General features: G+C 40.7%; 1 protein-coding gene across 4 annotated transcripts in view; it reads left to right on the forward strand.

Annotated features, from left to right (window-relative positions):
* zgc:154075 (uncharacterized protein LOC556929 homolog) overlaps window positions 1–26,298 on the forward strand; it is a 195,900-nt gene that overhangs the window by 168,945 nt on the left and 657 nt on the right. For all 4 annotated transcript variants that reach the window (XM_052039139.1, XM_052039138.1, XM_052039137.1 and 1 more), the window contains one exon: window positions 20,656–20,820. In XM_052039139.1, coding sequence (XP_051895099.1) covers window positions 20,656–20,820 — 165 coding nt within the window. The remainder of the gene's footprint in view (window positions 1–20,655; window positions 20,821–26,298) is intronic.

Below are 26,298 nucleotides of genomic sequence, written 5' to 3' on the forward strand. Positions count from 1 at the left end.
TTTTCTGAAGGCTCTATTGTTCAGGGCAGTTTGTGGCTGAGCAGTACAACCCGGAAAGCCACAAGTTAAATATCTTCACTAGGTTACTCTAGTCGGGGGTGTGCTGAGAGTTATGGACATACTGTTCTCCCACCAAGTAAGGAACTTGCAGATATGAGGGAGGTGGAGTTCCATTGGTGTAGCAGACTCAGACTTCTGCATTTTTTTTTTAAAAAGCAGAAAATGCTGGAAACACCCAGTAGGTCATAGACAGGCAGAATTAAAGTTTCAGTTGGTGATCTCAACAGAACCTGATCTTTGTGTGTTTTACAGTCTCTTGTAAGCACCTTCTGAGAGATTTAAAAAAACAGCAGAAGTTGGCCATACAGTCCCTTGAGCCTGTCCTGCCATACAGTAAGATCATGGCTGATCCTCTGCCTCAATTCCACTTTTCTGGCTGATCTCCGTATCTTCTAATTGCTTTGGTGTCCAGAAATGTATTGAATTTGCTCAATCTTTGAGCATGCACAGATTTCTGGATTGAGAATTCCAAATTCCACTTAGCTGGGTGAAGAAATTTCTCCTCAGCCCTAAATGGTTCACCACTTATTCTTAAACCGTCCCTAGTTCCAAATGCTCCAACGAGAGTAAATAACTTTTCAGAATCTACCCTGTCAACCCCCTTCAGAATTTTTTGTATCTCAATGAGGTTACTCTCATTCTTCTAAACTTCAGTGATCCTCCCTTTGGGCACCTTTCCTAAAAGTTTTATTATTGTGGTTATCATAATGGCACTAATGAGCCAAACATATAGAAACAACAAAGTTCTGATTCTTCATGAAGTGGTCCAACATGTGCAATTTATGCGATGATCTGTCTTTTTCATTATGTGGAGGGTTTTTCAGTAACCCTCCACAGACTAGATGGTGCTATTTAAAATACAAAGACATACTTAGTGACAACAGCTTCTGTAGAGGTTGCCACATCCCTTTCCTCCCCTTAATTAGTTAAATGCATTCATCAATCAAAAAAAGTTAGAAACAAAACCATTAGACCAACAAATGTAGATCTAGCAGTAGACTATCCTGGAGACACAAGAGACTGCAGATGCTGGAATCTGGAGCAACACACAAAGTGCAGGAGGAACTCAGCAGGTCAGGCAGCATCTATGGAGGGAAATGGACAGTCGGCATTTTGGGTTGAGACCTTTCACCTGAAACATAGACTGTCTATTTCCTTCCATAGCTGCTATCTGACCTGCTGAGTTCCTCCAGTGCTTCGTGTGTTGCAGTAGACTATCCTGGCCCATTACTCATTGTCACCAACAAGGATTATTTTGCCCTTCATAATGTTCGCAAACTTAGTTTACATGGCAACTGTTTCAGTGTTGACAACGATGCAGCTCAGGTTGTGGTGGAATGTCACTAATAACTGAGAACGTTGTATGTCATGGTGTTTCCTCCTTTGTTTGGTTCAAAAAAAAGGTGAGGAAACCGCTGGTTCCAGTCTGGTTGACCTGATGACTGCAATCTATAATCTAATTAATACTTCAACACAGCACTATCATCTGGACAAATTACAGATGTGACTGATCCAGTGCAACTAATGATGCATCCTAATTACCAGATTCATTGTGTGATACAAATACAGGGTCATTGCTTTGAAGTGGTGATCATGAGTTTTGGCATTATGTTGTTACTCCTGCTATGCTTGTTTAAACACAGAGTAACGGTAAGCACTGCTGCCCTCCATGTCTTTTCCAGCCATTTGACAAAACTGCTAGAAAATAAAAATAAGCAAAACATGCAAATGCTCTAATTCTGAAATAAAAACAGAGAATACTGGAAACGTTCAGCAGGTCAGGAACATCTGTTGAAAGAGAAACACAGTTAATGTCTCAGATCTTTGACTATACTTCCTCCCACTCGGCCTCCTTTAAGGACTCCATTGCATTCTCCCCATTTCCCACCCTCCATTGCATTTGCTCTGATGATGAAACTTTCCACACAGGTACCTCTGAAATGTCTTTCTTCATCCTGAACTGTGGCTTTCCTTCTATCATAGTGGATAAAGCCCTCGGACATGTCTATATTTCACACATCTGCTCTCAACTCCTCTCCTGGACAGAACAAGAACAGAGTTCCCCATCCACAACCACCCCCCCCATCCCCTCACCACCACCAGTTTCCACATTTAACAGAGTACCTTGTCATAATTTCTGCCACTCGAACAAAATCCCATCACCAAATACCTACGTCCCTGGCCTCCCATTTCAGCATTTCTTAGGGAATGCTCCCTTCATGACCCCTGGTCTGCTCTTCCATCCCTACCAACCACTTTCCCGTCTTAAGGCACTTTTCTGTGCAACTGCAGGAGATGATACACTTCGTCCCTTCCCAACACCCAGGGCCCAACCAATCTTTATAGGTGAAGCAGCGATTCATTTACACTTCCTATAATCAAGTGTACTTCATTTGGTGTTCACAATGTAGTCTCCTTTACCTTGGGGAAACCAAATGCAAATTGGGTGATCACTTTGTAGAGCACCTGTGTCCAGGCTACAGACATGACGATGTGCTTTCCGTTGCCTGTCACTTTAATTCTCCATTCCACTCCCACTCTGACTTATTTGTCTGTATCCTCCTACACCTTAACAACAAAGCCCAACAAAAACTTGGGGAACAACACCTCATCTTCCATCTGGTCACATTGCAGCCTTCCAGACTCAATATTGAATTCTACAGCTTTAGATAACTCACTCTTTCTGTCTGTATTGGAACTGGTCATTTCTGCCTGTCATTCGTCTGCGATTTTGGCTCAGTTTTCTTGCTCTGCTCATGCTGTTCTGCAGGGCATGTCATGTGGGTTATGAGCAACACTTAACACTACAGTCTGTCTGAGGTATCCCATTGGAATAACTAAAAATGCTGTGAGGAGCCTTGTGGTTCATGAAAATTGTAGAGTTTCAGCCATAGCGATACATGGAACTTCCTCATTCTCAGCAGTTGCAAAGACTCATTTGTCTAGTTGTGAGTAATGTTGCCTTGCTTAGGAAGAAGACTTTGATGAAAAAAGACAATCAGTTGCTCTTTTCCACTCTCTATGTGGTGCAACAAATTATACCAGGGTTATTAGGCGATAGATGCATCATAGGACAGCAGCAACAGCAATTGGATCATAATGAACAAGAAAGTGTGAACTCAGCAGCAATTGCTTCAACTCTGGGAACAAAGCTTCTTGTTTCTTTGTCAACTTCCACTTTGTATTATGATTCAGCGACTCATGTTAAGGTCCAATGCAGTGCTTAAAGATGGTAAGAAGCATCCATGGTAGGTGAGGAGTCCTAAGGAGGTCTTCAAGTCTGTCAAGTTGGTTGGACTAGGTCTGTGTCACACTGCTTGGACCTTACCCTTAACTGGATGGAGCATTTTACCATTTGTTTTATAGCTAAGATAGACTGCTGCTGAGGTAACAAAGATTCTCTTGTCCTCCCTCTACCATGTTCTTGCATCTTAAAATCTTTGAAGTGCATCTTCTAAATTCTTCTGGTGTGCCTTTCCAGTTACCAAGATGTCACCTAGGTAGCCTTTGATGCCTGGAAGATATTACATTAAATTGTCCATTAGTGTCTGCAGCTGATATTATCCCAGCTGGAAATTTGTAACATTAGAGCAGTCCAAGGTGGGTTTTTATCATTGAATGGTCCTCTGAACCTTTGTCCAACTTGAACTGTATGCAAAAATGGGACATGTCAAGTGTTGTGAATATCTACCCTCCTCCTGGCTCAGCACACAAATTATCAATCTGAGGTAGGGGGTATCTGTCTACCTTTGCTTTTCTGTTTATTATTCAGATCCTAATGGTACCATCTGCCTTCACTGCAAGAACAATTAGAGCCCCCAGTCAGAAAACTCAACTGACTGAGTGAAACCTGCTTCCTGTAATCTCTTCAGATCTTCCCTGACATTTTCCTTTGTGCTGTAAGATGTAGGTCGTGCTCTGAAGAACTGAGGTAAAGTATGTTTCAGGTGAATCTTGCCTCCCATATCGTGAATGATTCCAATTTCATCAAGTCAAGTATTGGTGTTACAGACAGCCCTTAGGCTCTTGATTTCACCTTAATCTACCCATGTCTTTGAAAGTCATTTCTTTGCAAATTGTATCCTTGCCCTGGAACAATGAAAGGAGGGTGTTTTGCTTCAATCCTACTGCTTCTCACTCTAACCTCATATATCTCAGTCCTTTTAATTCTTTTCCCAATGTGGGTATGAAAAATGTCAGCTTAATCCCTGAATTTCGCTGTGCAACCTGGCCAATGTTGTTTGAATTCCTGATTCTGCATCATGCTCTCTTTCCTTCAATTTACTTATGTATCTAAAAATTCAATGGACTTCTGACAACATAAAAAGTGCACATGATCCATCTAGGCCACCACCTTGTCTACCTAGTATATGCATTTAATACCTAGTACTCTTTTTACCAATAGGTCTCAGACTGCTTAAATTTGCCATGGTCTTGATTTGCTTTCAACCATGCAGTTGACAGATATACCTTGATTCCACAATTATCTTTGTGTCTGCGGTCATTAGCCAAACATCTCTCCTTTAGGTATTAATCTGTTTAAAGAAAATGCGATGGAGAATGGCGACAACTTGTTAACACTCTGGGCTGTCGCTGGGAAATGTTGCAAATCCTGTGCTTGCCTGACTGTTATCTCCATCATCAAGGTAATATCAAATGCCTGCTTGAAATTCATCTTCTTATCACTGAGCAGCCTCCTTTGAGTATATATACAACTTATCCGGAAACCAGCCTCCCCTCCATGGACTCTTTCTGTACTTCTCGCTGCCTCAGTAAAGCAGCCAGCATAATCAAAGACCCCACCCACCTGGGACATTCTCTCATCTCCGCTCTCCCATCAGGCAGAAGATACAAAAGCCTGAATGCACATACCACCAGGCTCAATGACAGCTTCTATCCCACTGTTATAAGACTATTGAACGGTTCCCTAGTATGTTAAGATGGACTCTTGACCTCACAATCTACCTTGTTATGAAATTGCACCTTATTGTCTACCTGCACTGCACTTTCTCTGTGGCTATGACACTTTATTCTGCATTCTGTTATTGTTTTACCTTGTACTACCTCAGTCTTCTCCGTGGATTGTCACCTTGTTGTGGTGGAGAAGCTTGTGTGGTCCTGATATCCTGAGAGCGATGCCATCTGGAGCTATGCTCCTGGTAGGGTCACCCATGGAGGTAAGGTCGATGGTGAGGTCCCTGACAAAGAACAATCTAACCAAGACCTCAACGGTGGAACCGGCAGATGAACTTACTTCAAACTCAACAGCTGTGAAGGCGGATGAAGGCTGCAACAAATCCATCAGCTCCAATCATCTTGGTTTCCATGCCATTAGAATCAGTTGGTTGATTTGTGAAGTATTGTGTGCTCTTTGTAGTGCAACATCAAGTACATGTTAAACAAATACACGCACAGGCATCTTCACTCTGTGGGCTACTTCTCAAGTCTTTCAGCGATCGGGGGAGGGCAATGGGAGCAGGCAATGTGATGGCTGGAAGCTCCTAGTCAAGAACCAGCACAAAAGTGGTGAATACTTGAATGCAGAAGAACTTTCAGAGCCAAGATTGGATTCATAAGCCACTTGGAATGAAGACCATCATCCTCGACCTCGAGAGATAGCCACGACAACTACTTCAATGCACTGTGTAATGAATCGATCTGTATGAATGGTATGCAAGACAAGTTTTTCCACTCTATCTTGGTCCAAGTGACAATAATAAACCAATTCCAATTCCATACTATGGAATCCTGCAATACTTCCTCCAAACTTGTCCCATTCTTGCAATGTTCAGCAATACATCTCAAACCTGTGACAAACTCAGCAAGAGTTTCCCTTAGATCCTGAACTCTGCTGGTAAACATGTACTATCAAACTGTGGGACTGGAATTGGGACGCACTTGGAACCACTTTAACCAACTCTATAAAGTCTTGTCTCCTGGTTTGACTAAGGCTAACAATATTTTCTTCAGCATGTTGGTATTACCAGTTTACAAATGAGAGCAAAACGACTTCCATTTTGCAATGTTCTTTGCATTGAAAAAGTGTTGACAAGTCTTTCTACACATTCAGCCCCTTTTGCAATTGCACTGATGAAGGAATCTAAAATGCCAGTTCTGCTATTCTTGACTTATTTACATATGAAACTGAAACTTACTTTAGTCATTAGGTGTTGTTTCAGGTTGAATATTTACTTGTATGCTGTAATACCTTGACTTGGGTTCAGTTTTATCAGCAACCATGACTAGGTCATAAATTCTTCTAAAATCTCACAGAAGGTTAAGAAGATATACACCTGAAGAAACATCCTGCTTAATTTTTGTCACCAGTTATTAAACAGCACCATTCAGTTGACCCAAATATGCTCAAAAAATACCAAAGTCCTGATTCACCATGACTGGTCCAACAAGTGCAGACTATTTGAGTACCCATGATTGAGTAGACCTTTACACGCAAGACAGTGCACTTCAAAATACAAAAGATATTCAGTCTCACAAATTACAAAAGGGTCCAAGTGCCCTGAGGTTTTCAAGTGGTGCATATTTCTCTTCTACAGAGCACAATAGTTTTGGTTCTATTGCTTCCTTGTGGACTAATTTAATGTGAAACATTTGCATTTCAGTTAGCATCTTTTACAACACAAAGACCAGGAAGGGAAGTTAGGTTGTCAGCAGTTTGGGATTAGGTTTGCTGGAGGAGGAGATGGGTCTTGTGAACAAAGTGAACACAGAGTGCTATGAGGGGAAATAACAGAAACTAGGGAAAAAATTTAAAGGGTAGAGAATGAAAAAAATTCATAAAATTATTGATTTTCTAGTCATTTAACTGCAGCAGACAAATAGATAGACTGTGAGCTGGAAGGCAATTTACATCATTGAAGTCTGTTTACATGAATAGGCAGATTATTCCTTCCATGTATAATCATTCCAAAGAAATTGGAAGTCACATTTTAGGTTTATTAAATTGCTGTAACTTATCAAACACATTGCTAAAACAATTGTGTTTCCAGCCTATGGGACCCCTGTTAGAGAGACATGGCTTCTTTTCATTTATTTTTACAGTTTACTTTGGCTTAATTTCTCCTCCACCTTTTCCCCTGGTGAAGCAGAATTTTTTTGTGCAGCCATTAACTGAGTGACCACTCTTTCTCCATCTGCCAGCCTGGAGGTGCAGGGTTCAAGAGTACTATCCATGCACCATCTCAGGGTGGCAATGTTGGCCATTGTAGCAGCACAAAAATAAACAAAAGGGAATTGTAATCCTTTAAAGGAAAAGCTAGTTGGGCAAGTTATGAAACTGCTGATTCATTACCACCTGTGGTACGCTAATGCCTTTTCACCTGGACTTACTCTGGAATTCTTCTTTACTCTGGAATTTTCCTGGTTAGTGTCATTCAGTACCTCAAAAAGGTTGTTGATTTAAGAACAGATAGCTGGAGGAGCTGCAGTTCTGCACTCTTTATGCAAATTCAGTCCAATAGTATGTGTGTCAATACTCATTATGTAGTCATATAGGTAATTAATGGTCACTAGGATGTGATTCAAGAAAGCAACTGGTACTCGTGGTTCTTTGCGTTAATTATGGTAACAGATAAAAATATTTGAAACTGCAGCTACTTTTCACCTGATGACTTTCCTCCACTGTTACCTTTATTTTCCTTTATATCCTGAAGCCATTAAATGCACAAAAGGAGTTCTTCTCAATGACAACAAAATGGCAATAAGTTTAAACTTGTGACGCATGAGGCACATATGAAGCTGGTCTCTCCCACGCTTCAGAATTCCGAAGCATGCAGCTTCCTGTAATTTGGATGCTTAATTGAATTGTAGAGGTGGACCTGTGGACAAAACAAGTGTCTTAATCATGTTTGTCTTTAATTAGCCAAGAAGACTGGTGTAAAAGGGAGATTTTAAAATCACAGTGCACTATTTCAATTCGGCAGAACAGAATCCACTTCCAGTAAGTAAACAAGTCAAGGAAAGAGGAGGACAGCATTTTGAAAATATAACAATTACTACATTTTATTTAAGAACTTGGGGGGAAAAGAGGGAACTGTCAACATTCACTAAAATAAACAATTTCAATAAATTGAAAAGAGGAACTAGCCATATAATTTGTAAAAAGGATCCTTGGATGGTAAGGTTTATGTGATACATGCTTTTGACATTCCAGTGTGCATCAAAACCAATTAAGTACTTTTGAAATGAGAGAAAACTTAGGCAATTTGTTGACAGCAGGGTACCATAAACAACATGAGATAAATGACCAAAAAAATCTATTTTGTGTAGTGGTGGTGTGTTCCCATTCTGCACTTCTTCAAATATCACCCTGAGATTTTTACTCCACAGTGAAGACTTGTCTTGCTAGGATTTGTAGGGCACAAATTTAGGAAGCAATGGGGAAGGTTTGATATTTCTTTAAAATTGTTTAATTATTTCTATATTGTGTGTAATGTGTTTTTAGTTAATATTTTAAATTATTTTTATGTTGGTTAATTATTATTTCATTTTAAAACTTAAAATTAATGATAGCTTTGGCAGAAGGTGAAGTTCCACCTCAGGTTTTGCCTTCATCATTGTCCATCAGAGATGTTTCAGGAATATGGTTTCCACGCTACACTGCTTGTGGCACATCCATTCTCCAGACCCACACCGTTGTCTTCATTGAGATAGTGCCTCTATATCAAGCCAGATAAGTTGAGACATACAGGTACTGTTAGCAATCATTCTGGGTGGGGGTTCTGGGCCAGCAGAATGTAGCCTAAAATCTCATCCAAAACCAGTACCATGACAGTTCAGAATTTCCCCAGTATTGGATGGGCATGTCAGACTAAAATCTTATGCACAAGTCTCTCAGTGGGACTGAAACCACACCCTCTGACCCAGAGGTGAAAATGCTATCCATTGAGCCACATAGATAAAATATATTTCTGCTTATTGGCGAATCACTGCTTGAACTATAAATTCAAAAGCAAAAGATCATGAGAGGTTAGGATACACAAGAGATTGTCAGGACTTTAAATGACCTACCAGCAAAAGTGGTGATAGCAGAATCCATAAAAGCTTTTAAAATCAAAGTGAGAAATTTGTTTGTCTGGTCCTGGCCCATCTCCTTTCATGAACTCGACGTCCATGTGTTTCCCATCTTTTGCATACTTGACCCATTTCCCAGTAACCCAATATCCACTTTACTTTCTCTTCCTAGAACTCCTATCAAATGACCTTCAACTAATTTCCCCCTTCACCCCTCCCAAGATACTGTCTAATTTTAAAAGTTGCTGTCAACCCCACTCTCAGAAAAATATAAGATCTCATTGCCCTTGTAAATTTTTGACCTATCTTGAGGCTCTTATTCCTTTTCCAAGATTATGAATGTTTTTCAAATCAAGGATCACCTTGTATGCAACTTCTGATTTGAATTTGTGGGCAAAATGGTTGTTAGGTTTCTGCCCCTGCCACAGTAGCGGAACAACCCTTATTAAGGTTACATATGCCATCCTCTCTGATTGTGACAACAATTTCTACTCAGTCTTACTGTCCACCATTCCTCCCACCCCTTGAGGCAATAGAGTACATATTTTTATAGTTTGATTCAATGAGATTGCTTTTGCTCTGATCTATGTTTACCCATCCAGCTGTGTCTGTGTATCTCCAACTCTTCTTCCTACCCTAACACTACCACTGGAGGCCCCCAAAGCTATATCATTGCCCATTACTTTTTCATCTACATCCTCTCCTTTTAGATATCACAAGGTCACTTTCCACATATATGCCAAGAACAACCACCTCTACCCCAGCACCACCTCTGTCACCCCTTCTACAATTTAGGCAGAGCCAGACTTGTCTGACATCTGCTTTTGAGTGATCTGCAAGTTCTTTCTGCTAAATATTGGCACTGCTGTAAGCCATTTTCTGCAGCTCTTTTGCAAATTCAATAATGCTGTCACCAATTTGGTCTGTTTTCCTTTCAAAAACAACAGATTGTACCAGAGTGTCTGTCATCAGTTTAACCTTGAACGGAGCTTCTGATTCTTTATGCTTTCCACTACAAAGATTATGCTCTTCATCCTAATTAGGCACTGAAATCACAACTGCATCCAATATTTTGGATGTGGCCTTATCAAGCCTTGTACAATTCCAACAAGACTTCCTCACTCCTCTAGAAAGAAGACCAATATATCATTCAACTTCCTCGATGCTTTCTATACCTGCAAGTTCACTTTTTCATTTTATATGAACAAGCAAACTAAAATCCCTCTATAAACATATATTTCACTGTTTCTTAGCCAAAAAATATTGATTTTATCAAAGTGAGTAAGACCCTAAGACATAGGAGCAGAATTAGGCTGTTCGGCCCATCGAGTCTGCTCCACCATTTGATCACGGCTGATTTATTTTTCTCTCTCAACCCCATTCTCCTGCCTTCTCCCTGTAACCTTTGACATCCTTACAAATTATCAACCTATCAACCTCCACTTTAAATATACCCAATGGCTTGGCCTCCACAGCCATCTGTGGCAATGAATTCCACAGATTCACCACCTGCTTGCTAAAGAAATTCCTCCTCATCTCTGTTCTAAAGGGACGTCCTTATATTCTGAGGCTGTGCCCTCTGGTCCTAGACTCTCCCACGACTGGAAACATCCTCTCCACATCCACTCTATCCAAGCCTTTTATCATTCGGTAGGTTTCATTGAGATCCCCCCTCATCTTCCAAACTCCAGCGAGTACAGGCCCAGAGCCATCAAATGCTCCTCATATGTTAACCCTTTCATTCCTGGTACCATTCCTGTAAACCTCCTCTGGACCCTCTCCAATGCCAGCACATCCTTCCTTAGATATGGGGCCCAAAACTGCTCACAAGAGTAACCTCACATTTTTCCTACATTATTTCCATCTGCCATTTTCTTGCCAATTCATTTCACCCTTCTATATCCCTTTGCAAACTCTTTGAACCCTCCTCAGAGTTCACTTTCCCATCTTGTTTTATATCATCAGCAATCCTTAATGCTTTATATTCTGTCCTTAAAATGCTTTATATTCTGTCCTTTCACCTGTCATTAATGCAGATTGTAAATAGTTGAGGGCCCACAACTGAGCCTGGTGGCACTGCACTCATTACATATAAATGAAAGGTGTTTAAGCAAATGGGATTATTTGTCTTCTTGGATGGTATTTCTATTGTGCCGATTTAAGGATAGTGTGCTGAATTCCTTCTGCATTGTTTGTTTCTAAAGATTCTTTAAAGAGAAGCCTTTGATTTGCAGTGCTGAAGGTCCATTTAGCAGTTAGCTCAGAGGATCTCTAAATCAAAGCCCTTGCTTGCATAAGACACCTGTGTTTAATTGTTGGTGACAAGTGCATCAGGTACTTGGTACTGGACTTGAAAATCTGGAAGATGAAGATCTAGAAGATGTAAATGGCAGTTATGACATAACTCCTTTGAGTATAATGGAAAAAAACTATAAAGTTAGGTCAAGAACTGCTGGAAAGTTTTACCTAAAGATTCAGTCTGAAAATATATGAATATGGAATCAGGATTCCAACCTTGATTGGTGATTGTTCCAGAAGAATCAGGAAAATCAAGCATATCAGATTGTCTTTAGTAAATGAAAACAGCTTGTGAGTCCCAATCCTGCCACTTGGTGGCAGAGCACATTAGCACATTTTTAGGCTGGCTTTGACAGAAAGTTTCAGAGCAGCAAACTTCATATTAAAAAAACTTCCATTGAAAGATTATCCAAGATTTACATTTCTGTAAGAGCAGCAGAGGAGAAAATGAATCTCAATATAACAACCTCTTGAAAACCAGTTAAAGACCTTCAGAATTGTTTGTATCGTATTTCCTCTGATCAGTACTTAGTGTTGATGTAATTGAGAGAATGAAGTTGTCTGGGTAAAATTCAACTTCCCCAGTATGGAGGAGAAAAGGAAAAAATCAGGAGATTTTCTACAGCATTTTAGCATTTGTATTACCTTATGTTCATGTGAGTGATTTAAAATACAGTGCGCGTCACTGCTCTTAGCTGTTGGGCATTTCATAGTCGGCCAATATAAAACAGCTTAAGCACAGAGCAGAGGAGGTCGCCGGCCATATCAAGCAGAGAATGGTTCTTTGAACTGGTTACCTCTGACCCCCAGCGGGCAAGTATTTATTGAGAAGCATCCATCCAAATGTTCCAGATCAGACCTGATGATCAAAACTGACCTTTGAGTACTCTATTTACATATCATTATATTATAAAATTAATAGTGTAGGAGCAATTATTTAATGTGCCATTTCTCTTGCTGCAGAATTGATCTTGTTTACATAGGAGGCACAGGGAACCTAAATCGTCAGAAAATGACCATTGTGGGACAACATATCTTTAATTGTGATGTGTAATAAAGATCAGTTGCTAGTGACTGTGTGAGTTTATCAGTTGACTCGATGAAGCATAAGCATCTAGAAGACCTAGTTTCTAGGTCTGCTCCTTGTTAGGATGACTAATGTCAGCATAAGTGACAGTTCAGGTTGGCTGACCTCAGTGCCCTGGTCTAAGGAGTCAGGCAGGTGTTTCCTCCTAATTGTGCACAGTATTGCCAGATGGCAGTGTGTGTGTAGAGATTTCAATCGTTTTCAGCTACACAGTGAAAAGCCTAATAGCACCTTGCTATTAAGGCTTTTGTCAGAACTGAGGCTTTTTGGGCAGTATACTGAAGGACATCCTTTGGAACAGTTATGAAATAATGGATAAAAATTGGGGATTAACATCCATTTCTGCATTCCTGCACTAAAGTTCCCTGCCCAGGACTGCAGTCCCTTTCAAACCACCACATATAACTGCCAGCTGGGGGTTAGCAGTACATTTTCCTACTCCCGCTCTTACTGTTGCTCACTGGATATGCCAGCTGGTAGGCCAAGGATGTGGTGTTACTGGCTTCTATCAGCAGGTACAGGTGAGGGTGTAGTAGCTGTCTCCCCATGCGGGTGTAGTAGCTGTCTCCCCATGCGGGTGTAGTAGCTGTCTCCACATGCTTCTCTATGCCCTTTCCAGTCTTATCCTAAGCACCTACCTTTGTGATGCTCAGTATGTGCTTGCCTGTCACTGTCAGGACTCTTATGCCCTTATAGAGTTCTTTGCTTCTGTCATAGGTGCAGCAGTAGCAGCTGTGTGACAGTACCTGTGTGACTGTGTGTCCTTGATTATCACTGCTAATGTTTATTGCCTGATGATGGTAATTCTACTGAGAGCAAAAATGAATAATAATCCCAACCCAGGAAAATGTACCTGGCATGGTGCTGAACCAAGTGAAGTTCTTCCTTGAGGGACTGGTGTTATAGAGAATGAGTGCTTTGAGAATCACGTTATGTGAGAGTTAGAGGGATGGGAAGGTGGGAGGGGGAAAGACCTGCTCGAATGCACTATCACCAAATGAAGGAATTGAAGTCCAGGAGTAAAGTGCAACTAATAAATTGTCAAGAAAAATAAATTAAAATATTAAGAGAATGATCTGAAAACTGGTTGACAGCTCGTGAAGACCCAACTGCTTCCCTCCTGCCAGAAACACAATTGTTTGTGATGGATGTTTCAGCTATTAAAGTAACAAAGGAAGAGCATTTATGGCTCAGCCGACAGATCATGCTGAACGCTCTATCGGGTGTGTTTTCCTAACAGCACAATTGTTTGTCAAAGTTCATTTCTAAATACAAAGTACTATAAATAGATCAGACAGCTGAGTTGTCCTCACTATAATGGTTGTCTATCTCTGTCTCTAAAATAATTCAGATATTATGATGCTGGAGGAACTCAGCAGGCCAGCAGCATCCGTGGAGAAAAGCACGTGGTCAACGTTTTGGGTCAGGACCCTTCTTCAGGGCTGAAGATAGGAAAAAGGGAAGCCCAATATACAGAGGGGAAAAGCAGAGCAGTGATAGGTGAACAAAAGAGGGGAAGCAGGGTGGGCACAAGGTGGTGATAGATAGATGCAAGTAAGAGATAATGATGGGCAGGTGCAGGGGAGGAGGGGAGAGCAGACCACCAGACGATGGGTCAAAGGTAAGGTAACAAGGATCCTAACCCGAAATGTTGACCACCTGCTTTTCTCCACAGACGCTGCCTGACCCTGCTGAGTTCCTCCAGCATCATAGTGTTTTTCATCTAGGTTCCAGCGTCTGCTGTCCTTTGTTTCTGTAATTCAGATATTGTACTCCTGGGACAATTGATAGCTCTATGTGCACATAGATTTACTGCTTTTGCCTAACATAGAATTTAGCTATGTATTCCCCTTTTTCTCTGATAGAAATGCTGGTTCATTTGGGATTTGATCCACAAATATCGACCAGCCTTCATTGTCTCTAGGTTGTTATTTTTCAAATATGGATGTAGACAGTGAATGGCGATCTGAAAATTGTGAAGGGTGCTAGAAAATTCATGGCTTTCTTCCTTCTTTCAATCAAACCGAATCCAAACATCATCTGAGATCCATGTGTATATATTTCTGAGCAGGAGTCACAGGATAAAATAAGTTCCTGGAACTCTTGGCTATTTATTCCACTGCTGGTCAGAGATGTTACAGGAACGTTAGGAGCAGGAGTAGGCCTTCGGCTTCCTCTAGCCTGCTCCACCATTTAATAAGGTCATGGCTGATCTAATGGTTTGGTTGTTGAATTGATCTGACTGAGATCGTTCCAGTTGGGGTAGTCTAAAAATTGAACTGAACACTTTCCAGTCATTTTGGTGCAATCAGCTCTATACTGCTATATCCTCTGGTGATGCAACGTCATTAAGATGTTGTTTTCTAGTTCCTAGTCGAGAATCATCACTGGCAGCATTGATTTGAGAATACAGACCCAGCAGACAACTCAGAATTTCATGGTCATGTATAATTGCCTTTGTGCATGGTTATGGCATGGTCATGAACGTATATTCTTACCTTCTTGTTTGGGTGTGTGTGTGCAAGAGAGAGAGCATGCATTTTCAACACAGGTCAGGGGTATATACTGAGTGGGATTTACTGTAATGGCATTGGACAACATGATCGGTTTATATGGCAAATATATAATTCTGTCAAGTAAGAGCCTGCGTGTGTGCTTTCTGTCTTAGCCCACTGGATGTCTGAGTCATTTTCACAAAGCAATGTGACTCTAGCATGGATTTATTTTGTACCTTGATGCATAGTTCAGAATTGGATTATCATAAGTGTTATCAATTGCAAAATTCATTTAATAGGCAAAAGATTGTTACTCATTTCTCTTTCCCCTTCTCTGGAACTATTAATCTTGGTGTCTGCCAGGGTGCCACACTTACTGTGTCATTCTCCATCATAGGTCCTGCCTGAATCATGATGTAAATTACGTCATTGGAGAAGCTTCTGGGATCCCATCACAATGTGCCTAAAGCAGCTGATAGCTTGAAGGGAATTAAGTGCCTCAATACCATTTTCCTAATTTAAAATCAATGGGGATGGGTCCCATGAGGGAAAGATGAGGCAGTTGCTATTGTGATGCGGAGACAAGCTTGGAACAGATGGTGCTGTGGGGAGTTCATCTGTGTTTAAACTGTGCTGGAAACTGACTAAATGCAAATTATCTATTTGCATAAGAAATAACTAAGAGAATAGAGAAATCTGGAACCTGCAGAAAGTGCAAGGTAGAACAAGAGCTGTTGTAGGGTCAAAAAAATAAAAAGCACAATCAATTCCTAAATTATTGTCAATTTCAAGTTTAACAGCTTAATCCAGACGAATGTATTAAATGTCGATCTTGCCCTTTGAGGCTCACATATCTTCCATTTCAGGCGACCACGATATACTGGGGTAGATACAGCATGGTATAGCTAAGCTCCCTGCAGTAGGCATTCAGGTCCCCTTGAAAAGTGTCAATGATTTCACAAGATTTCTTTTAAAAAAGCAAATGTTGATCCCTATAGGGTTCCTTTCCTGACTTCACAATGTTTTCTCACAATGGAATTTAAGTTGCTCACTTCACACATTTTTCTGTATGTTTACATAAAAGATTAAAAATTCATGCTACTGCCCAAAATTCTGACACCTTGTGTCCTCACTGTATCGTAGATGATACCCACTTGTCCTTATTTTTTTCTACTTTTGAGAGGCTGTTTGATTGCACCAGCCCTGCAGTTTTATCTGTGGCACCCCAACACATCCCATTCCTGATCACTCTTCATGCTGAAAAGTAGGGGCCACAGCAAGCTTGTCCATGTAGCTCCATTCGATGAATTCGACAATTGACAAGTATTTTTATTGTAATTTTAAAGATTTGCAATTAATCTCTCATGATAGCTCAGAAGGTTAATCCAGTTCAGGGATACACATCGGAATGGTTGAGCCTGAATCCCTGGTAGGATATAACTGATCTCCGTCAGCATAGTCAGCCACTAGGCCCCTCTGCTGCAAAGACAAAAATCAAACATGTTTCTAATTTCTAATCTTTCTGATTTTCCAAACCAAAGACGTCTGTGACCAAGAAGGACAAGAGCAGCATGTTTCCCGAAATGTTGCACATCATCCTGATTTGGGAATATGTTGTTGTGCCTTCATTGACACTGAGTCTAAATCCTAGAATTCCATATCCAACAGCCTTCACCAGAGGGCTGCAATAGCACACCACCACCTTATTAAGGGAATTTAGGAAAGAGTTATAAATGGTGGCCTTGCCAGCATTGCCCACGTCCCAAGAAATGCATAAGTAAAATTATGATTTATGATACAAAAGCAAATAAACTACAGATGTTAGTCATCTGAAATAAAACCGGAAAATAATGGAAATACTCAGCAAGTCAGGTTGCATCTGCAGGGAGAGAAAAACAAAAAGTGATTTTTTCAAGCTGACTGCCTTTCATCTGAACAGTTGTGTTGACCTAAACAGAATTTTAGGTCATTGACCTAAGATGCTTCTCTGTTGTTCTCCTCATGTAGTCTGCCTGATGTATGTTCTGAATTTATTTCCAATTTCTGATCAAGCCAAGATCTGCTGCTAGGTAGAGTATATGAGCTTCTGTCTGCCCTGGGTCCATGTAGGATTGGGTTCAGTTGTAATGCCTCCAACAGTTGAATATTCAGTTAGCACCCTCTGTCTGGCCTTGTTTTTGAGGACTGGCCACTTGGCCAGGCTCCTGGAGGTCCTGGCTCAAATGGAACTGTAGACTAAGAAATATTAATAGTGTCAAGTTATGGGAAGGTGAGTAATATGGCAAGGGAAACAAATCACAATATTGTTAGCAAATACGCAAGAACTTATGCTTTGTTTGCTTAACACATACCAAGGATAATAGATCATTTCTGTCTTCACCATAGAGCTCTAACTGCTGCACATGTTGAATGCCAGTGAATTTTATTTGCCTCTTTTGCATATTGGTGCATATTTGCAGCCTCAGTGCAATTGTCCATCTTATTAATGCTGTCTTCACTCAGTGCATTCTACCATTAACCTAAAATACAGCTGATCAATGTCTTTTCTCTGAGTATCTATTGCCAAACATGACCAAAGGGTCGTAGTTGAAACAGGAAAGTTGGTGGTGGTGTGAATAGTGAGGAAGGTTGTCTAAGACTACAGCAGGATATACACGAGATGGAAAGTTGAGCGGAGCATTGGCAGATGGAATTTAATCTCAACAAGTGCGAGGTGGTTCATTTTGGGAAGTCACATTGGTGTAGGACATAAATGTTAATGGACCTTGATGGTTAAGTCCATAGTTCCCTGAACGTAACAACACAGGTAGATAGGGTCATAAAGATGCAACACGTCATGCCTGCCTTCATAGGTCAGGGCACAGAATATAAAAATTTGGACATTAAGGTGCAGCTTTACAAAACGCTGCTTAGACTGCACTTGGAGTACTGTGTGCAGTTCTGTTCACCATACTATAGGAAGGACGTGGTTGCGCTGGAGAGAGTGCAAAGCAGATTCAATGGGATGTTCCCTGGATTGGGGGACTTTAGTTATGGGAGATATTGACTGGGTTTGTTTCCATGGAGCAAAGGAGGCTGAGGGGGTGACCTGATAGAGGTTTATAAAATTAGAAGAGGCATAGATAGGGTAAGTAGAATCTTTTTCCCATAATAGGGGTATCAAAAACAAGAGGCACAGTTTGTGAGAGGAAAGAGTTTTAAAGGGGATCAGAATCAGATTTATTATCACTGACTTAAATGACATAAAATTTGTTACTATAAATTACAAAAATAAATAAAGTGCAAAAAGAAGGAATAATGAGGTAGTGTTCATGGGTTCATGGACCATTCAGAAATCTGATGGCAGAGGGAAGAAGCTGCTTCTGAATCGTTGAGTGTGGGTCTTGTACCTCCTCCCCGATCGTAATAACAAGAAGAGGGCATGTCCCCTCGATTTGAGGCTTTTACACAGAGAGTAGTTGATATCTGGAGCTCGCTGCCAGAAGATGTGGTGGAGCCAGATACAATCACTATGTTTAAGAGACATTCAGGCAAGCACCTAAATAGGGAAGGCATAAGAGGATAGAAATCTAATGCAGGAAAACTGGATTAGTGTGGATGAGCATAAAGAATCATAGAGCTGTACAGCATAGAAACAGGCCCTTGGCCCACTGTGTCTATGCTGATCATCATACCCATCTAAACTAATCTCAACTGCCTGCATTAAATCCATATCCCTCCATGCCTTGCTCATTCAAGTAGGTGTCCAGTTGCCTCTTAAATGTTGTTACTGTTTCTGTTTCACCACCTCCTCTGGCAGCTCATTCCAGATCACCTATTCTTTGTGTGAAAAATTTACCCCTCAGATCCGCTTTAAACTGTCTCCCTCTTTCACCTTAAACCTATACCCACTAGTTTTCAGACACCGCTACGATGAGAAAGAGACTCATCTACCCTATCTATGCCTCTCATAATTTTATAAACCTCTATCATGTTACCTTTCAGTCTCCATTGCTCCAGGGAAAACAGACCCAGCCTTTCCAATATCACCTTAAAACTCAAACCCTCCAATCCAGGCAACATCCTTGTGAATCTTTTCTGCACACTCCCTAACTTACTCATATTCTTCCTGTAGTGTGGCGACCAGACCTGCATAGAATACTCCAGGTGCTGCCCAACCAACATTTTGTACAATTGTAACTTGACATCCCAACTCTTATACTCAATGTCTTGGTCAATGAAGGAAGGCGTGCCATACGACTTCTTCACCACCCTGTCCATCTGAGTTGCCACTTTCAGGGAACAATGTACTTGAACCCCAAGGTCTCTCTGTTGAACAACACTCCCCAGAGCCCTGTCATTCATTGTGTATGTCCTGCTTCGATTAACCTTATTAAAGGCCTTGCCAAAGTCCATGTAGACTACATCTACTACCCTGCCCTGTTTGTCACCTCTTCAAAAACTCAGTCAAATTCGTGAGGCATGATTTCCCATGCACAAAGCCATGCTGACTATCCCTAATCAGTCTTTTCTTTTCCAAATGCAAATAAATTGTCTCTTAGAATCCTTTCCAATAACTTTCCCACCACTGACAGGTTGTGGTGGATTATAGGGCCCATTTCTGTATGACTCTGACTATATGAGGTCCTGTGCCTCACAGCAATAGTCTGGGCTCTGAGATGTTTTTCTTTCCTGTTGCTATTGAAATTTTAAGTGTTATTCATATTGATGTTCTGTTCAACTACTCACCACCTCAACCAGATGAATAAGGCAAACACTTGGAATTTCTCAGATGTAATGGACCGGAAATATATTGGTCTTTTTAAAATAATACAATGTTTTTTTTTCTATTTGTTGTTTGACTAATGTTCTGGACATATTAAACATTAAAGTTATTATGAAGAAACATTACTAGTAAATTTGAGCTCAAACTTAAGTTGTGCATATGCCTCAGCGCTAATCATTATCACACTTGCTCTGCACTTAGTAAAAGCCACCAGTGCTTCAGAGGCAGGAGGTAGAAATTTAGCCTTCACAGTCCATTATGGGTCAATTACTGTGTTTGTTGAATAATCTGCACCCTACATTGGAACAGGAGTATGCCATAACAGTCCCTCAAGCTGGGATCAGTATCTGCTTTTGCTCTATACTTTTTCTTTGGTTAACAAATATCTACCAATCACAGTTTCAAAAATAAAATTGACCTTAGCATCAATTTTTTTATGCAAGAAGGTTCGATCATTCTTTGTGTATAGAAGTGTGTTCTCAGTTCACCACTGAAAGATTTGGCTTGAGCTTTTGACCCTGTCCATAAATCCAAGACCCCAACCAACAGAAGTTGTTCCTTCCTGTGGATTCTATTATTTTTCCTATCTTAAAAACTAAAATCAATTGACCCTTTAGTATTCTAAATTCAGAGAATACAACCCTTGTAATTTAACCTAGAGTCCAAGTATCACTCTGATAAATCTGCACTCCAAACCTTTATAGCCAAAATATCCTTCCTTCATTGTGTCAAAGACCAGTGCTTTATATGGCTACAGCATAACTCCTACCCCTTGTATTTAAATCAGCAATCCATTAATCTCTTTGATTATTTTCTGTACCCGCCCTTGTCATTTTACTGAGCTTTCTGAGTATAAACTATTATTCACTTTATTCTTTGTCACCATGTTACTTCACATTTTCCACTTTGTTGTTTTGTAGGGTGAGCTCTCAAGTGAGGGCCAGGATCCAGTGAAAGTTTTTGATTTCCTTACACAAACAAAGAAAGAATACGCCTTGGATTATTCTATACTGCAACAAACCCAGTTGAGGGGGCATGGTGGAGCTGACTACTACCTGATGGACAGCTTTATACAGGCTGTAGCTGTAAGTGACTGTATAATTATTAAAGATCCTTTGCTCTTTTTTCCTTTTTTGAATTCTACATCACCCTGAAGGTTTGTATTTTTTATCGTGATAGTAAGTATTGAGTGTCAGCTTCACTCATTGAACTGAAGTTGTTTGTTGAATAAAAATCTTAAGTGGCAATTGAGGTTGACAATCCAACATGGTACAGAGGCAGTGCGACATTGGTGGAGATGCTGTCCTTTAGCTGATATTTAAACTGAGCCTTATTCTGGTGGATGTGAAGAACAGCATGGAGTTTTCCTGGTCGACATTCTTTAACTTACACCAGCAAAAACAAGGCATTCAAATTGTTCAAGATCTTGTTCTGCAGAAAACTTAACCTGCCTTTGCTTGTGTAACAACTGTGATTCTAAAGTAGCTCATTATAGCAGTGCTTTAGGATTATGTTGCCCTTCCTTTCCTTTTCAATTTTTCGTGGAGTTAACAAGGAGTGTCCATGAGGGCAGTGTCTCTGATGTATTTTGCAAGCATTTTAGCAAGACTTTTGACAGAAATTTACAAGCTTGTGTGTGACAGAGTTTCACACTACAGCTTGTAAAAAAAAATGTCTATGGGATTAGTATTGGTTTATTATTGTCACTTGTACCAAGGTGCAGTGAAAAACTTGTCTTGCGTACCAATCGTACAGGTCAATTCATTACACAGTGCAATTACATCGGGTTAGTACAGAGGCAATTTATGTAGTATGGGTAAGAACAATAACAGTACAGAGTAAAGTGTCACAGCTACAGAGAAAGTGCAGTGCAATAAGGTGCAAGGTCACAACAAGGTAGAGCGTGAGGTCATAGTCCATTTCATTGTATAAGGGAACCATTCAATAGCCTTATCACAGTGGGGTAGAAGCTGTCCTTAAGTCTGGTGGTACGTGCCCTCAGGCTCTTGTATCTTCTACCCGATGGAAGAGGAGAGAAGAGACAATGACCCGGGTGGGTGGGGTCTTCGATTATGCTGGCTGCTTCACCAAGACATCGAGAGGTAAAGGCAGAGTCCAAGGAGAGGAGGCTGGTGTCTGTGATGCGCTGGGCTGTATCCACAACTCTCTGCAGTTTCTTGCAGTCCTGGGCAGAGCAGTTGCTGTACCAAGCTGAGATGCATCCAGATAGGATGCTTTCTATGGTGCATCAATAAAAGTTGGTGAGAGTCAAAGGGGACAAACTGGATTTCTTTAGCCTCCTGAGGAAGTAGATCCAACAGAAAGTGGCAAATTGGATCCAAGACTGGTTCAATGGCAGCAACTAACAGGCATCAGTTGATGGGTGTTCTTGTGACTGGAAGGCTGCCACAGGACTCAGTATTTGGTCCTTACTTTTTGTAAAATATATCAATGATTTAGACTTAAATGCCAGGGGCATAATAAAATTGTTTGCAGATGATATAAAAATTGGCCATGTGGTTGACAGAGAGGAAGAAAGTTTTGGATTGCAAGAAGGTATCAATGACCTGGTTAGCCAGCCAGAAAAATGGCAAATGAAGTGTTGGGTAATGTGTTTCAGTAAGTGAAATAAGGCATGAGAATTTAAATAAAAGGCAGGATGTTGAGTGGTGTGGAATAATAAAGGAAGCTTTGTTCAACAGATCGCTAAAGGTAGCAGGAAGGTTAATTAGGTGGTTAGGAAGGTATATGTGTTATTTTCTATTATTAGCCAAGGCATATAGAATAGGGGCATGAAGATTATGCTAGAACTTGATGCAGTATGTTCCGTCATAGCTTGAGGACTGGGCTGTGTACTGCTCTGGTCACCACATACAGGGAGGGAGGAGATTTTCAAGGCTGTTGCCAGGACTGGAAAGTTGTAGCAATGAGGAAAGATTGGATCAGCTGGGATTGTTTTTCGTGAACTGGAGGATGATCTTGGTGTAAAAAATGACGAGGGGCCAAGACAGAGTAAATAAAAAGGACCTATTTCACTTAACAGAGAGGTTAAATAACCAGGGGCATAAATTTAAAGTAATTGGTATAAAGATTAGAAGAGATCTGAGGAAATTCTGTTTTATCCCTTGGGTCATAGGGATCTGGAATTCTGAAAAGATGATAAAGGCAGAAGTCCTCACCACTTTTAAAAAGTACACATGCCTACTTGACATAAGAGATTCTGCAGATGCTGGAGTCTGGAACAACACACACCAAAAAGTGCTAGAGGAACTCAGCAGGTCAGGCAGCATCTATGGAGAGAAATAAACAGTCAACATTTCAGGTTGACACCCTTTATGAGGACTATCCTGATGAGGAGTCTTCACCTGAAACATCGACTGTTTATTTCTCTCCATAGATGCTACTTGACCTGCTGAGTTCCTCCAGCACCTTTTGGTGTGACATGCCTACTTGAAGAGCTGTGACATTCAGGAATATAGACTTGGAAGTGGAAGTTGGCATTAAGTTGGGTTGCTCTTTTTTTGACTGACACAGGACACACTGGAACAAAAGGACGTCTTCCTCATCCTTCCTAAATTTTCTATGATTTCAAACAGAGTGTACTCAGCTGAATGCCCAGTAGCTGCTACACTGAGTCCGATTTGTTCCATTTAGTCAACTGCAACATATTGTACTTTTTGGTTCACTTAAACTGATGAGTGCTCAGTAGCTGCTACACAGCGTACTGCTCGTTCCATTTAAACTGGTTAGGAGTCCAAATATTGCAACATACACCCAGAATATGAATTGTATAGTACCATATTTTTGTATTCTACACTATTTAATTTCAATTTCAGTGAAAAATCAAATTTAAAGAAAAATCAGGGTTGCATGAATTTTGCAGTTTTCCTTCTGGGTCCTCCAAGCCTGCATTTGACGTACAGTACTAACCTATGGAGGAGCCCAGACATGTGCAGTGATGTCGATGGTGTCTGGAATTTTCATCAACATATGCATGAAGACCATTCATGCTAAAACAGGTTTTTGCAACTTGTGAGGCTGCTGCAGTGTTACTTCCCAGCCTGTGGAATCAGACACTGGGAACCTTTTCATGTAATTTAATCTCCTCTTTAGGTAATGCTCTCTCTCCAGCCCCTTACCATTCACCCATCACAACTCCCACCTCAGTTCCCAGCTTGAGAACCTTGCAGACCCCTCTGATGACTGATGTACCAATCATTACCATCCCTCTGTTTAATATCCCTAACTAGGTGCCTTTCAGTTTCTGTGTAATCTTGCTTCATTGAAATTGCTGAGTGATCAAATGCTGGCATGTATAGTATCATTTTACAAAAAAAATAGATTTTAAGGAAGGAAACTAAAAGTACCTCTTGCTCTGCTGTGATGCTGCACTGCCACCTGATGGTTTCTAGACATCAGTACAGGTGTCGATTCCCCCATGCATCATGGGAAAATATGATTTCAGTCCCATTTAACTTTCAGTTTGACTTTGGAAGTCCAGAATTTTTTATATCTGGACTGAACAGCTGGCTTGTACACTTCCCCTAATCTTGACACTTTCCATGTGCCCTGCCCAGTGAAGGCAGACAATTTATTTGTATCCCATTAATACTGCCCAGGACAATGAATGGATCGTGTGCCAGCACATTAGTAGTTATCAAATCTTCTTTAAGTGGAAGCAACAATGCCATGAGTCATAGGCCAGTCAGCTAAACATAGGCGATAGGAAAATTATTAGAGAAAACTCTACGACAAGACTCAGATCAATCAACAACCTTTAATGTAGATTGGTTAGAATCAGTAATGGTGACCATAAAACTGTGGGATTGCTGCAAAACAGAAGTATCTGGTTCATTATTGTCCCTAAAGGAAGGGAATGTGTTGTTTCTACGCGAGCCTAGTCTGTAAGTGACTCACAACTATAGGGTTAACTTTTACCTGCCCTCTGTACTGGCCTATGAAGTAACTCCATTTAAGGACAATTAGAGATGAGCAATAATAGCTGGCCTTGCCATTGATAGCTGTGGAGGAATAAGATAGGGATGTATTAAGCAAAATCCATGTTTTATTAATTTGATTTTTTAAAGTAAGTAATAAAAGATTTGTGAGGGGAGCGTATGTGATGTAGGTTAGATTTTGGCATGATCCCACCCAGTAAACTGATCAGAAAGATAAAAGTCCATGGGGTGCAGTCAGGACAAGTTGCTTCCAACAATTGCCTATGACAGGAAGTAAAGGCTCATGGTTGATGGGTATTTTACTGAAGGAAAGGCTTTTGTACTGTGATTCCACAAGGCTTGGTGTGAGGTTCCTTGCTTTTTGTTGTATTTGTCAGTAAGTTAGACTGAAATGTAGGGAATATGATTTAGGATTTTGAAGATGCTGCAAATATTGGGTATGTGATTAATAGTGAAGCAGAAGAAGAAAACTGTAGCTTACAATCAGAAACAGTATAATGTAGGATATTTGGGGAGGAAAAACAAGACAAAGAAATACCAAATAAATGACAGTGCATGAGGTTCAGGGGAACAGGTGGACAGAGTTGTACTGCCAAAGAGAAAGGGGAGGAGGGGATAAGTGGGGGCAGCGGAGTGAAAAAGAGGGGAAGCTGGGTAGATAAGGAGAATAAGGTGGCATAGCGGATATCTCTTTGGCTCAGAATAGAATATAAGAGCAGAAAAATCATCCTTGAACTGTGATAAGCACTGGTTAAGCCTCAGCTTGAATATTGACTATTTCCTTTCTCTTTTGCCACTCCCTTTCTCTCCCCCTACTCTCTCTCTTCCATTTCCTTTCATCCTCCCACACTTTCTCTAACCCTAACACCCCTGCTAAAACCAAATCCTCTCCCATTCCCTTCTCTCCCCAAGTCTTTCTGTAAGCTCTACTACCTTTCACTCCGTACCCCTCCCTTCTTTTATTCTCGCCCTATCCATCCTCACTTACTTTCTCTCTCCACCTCTCACCCATTCTCTCTTCCCACCCACTCTGTCTCCCCACACTCTCTCCCTTCTCCCCACACTCCCTCCCTGACCTCTCCCATGCCCACTCTGACCCTAAAACTCCCATACTGACTGCCCCCACTTCCACAACCCCCAAACTCCCACTCTACACCCCCTTCATTCCCACTCTTCTCCGTCCATCGCCATTCTCACTCTATGGACCCACCCTCCACTCTCTTCCCCACCACTTCACTTTACCCCTCCCACACCCTTTGCCTCTCATTCCCTCCCTCACAGCCAATAGCTAAACTTTTCCTTTTGCACTTTTTGGAAATGTTGGCATTCCATTACTGCTGATCAGTGCTGTAGAAAACAGAATTAAGTTCTGGTTAATTATAATTATTTTTAAGAGCCCTCAATTTGAAGTTGTAATGTTAATCATAGTGATAATGTTGTTGCATCACGCTGTAATGTTATTGTTAAATATGTTAATAATGATCAGTGAAAATAATGAAACTTGCTTTTATAGGTTTCAGTTAATAAGTTGGTCAAAATCCTTTATTCTTTCATATTTTTGACATGACGTGTTATTATATTTCAATATTTACTTTTTGACACACA

This window comes from Pristis pectinata, chromosome 26 (assembly GCF_009764475.1).
Source record: "Pristis pectinata isolate sPriPec2 chromosome 26, sPriPec2.1.pri, whole genome shotgun sequence".
NCBI lineage: Eukaryota > Metazoa > Chordata > Chondrichthyes > Rhinopristiformes > Pristidae > Pristis > Pristis pectinata.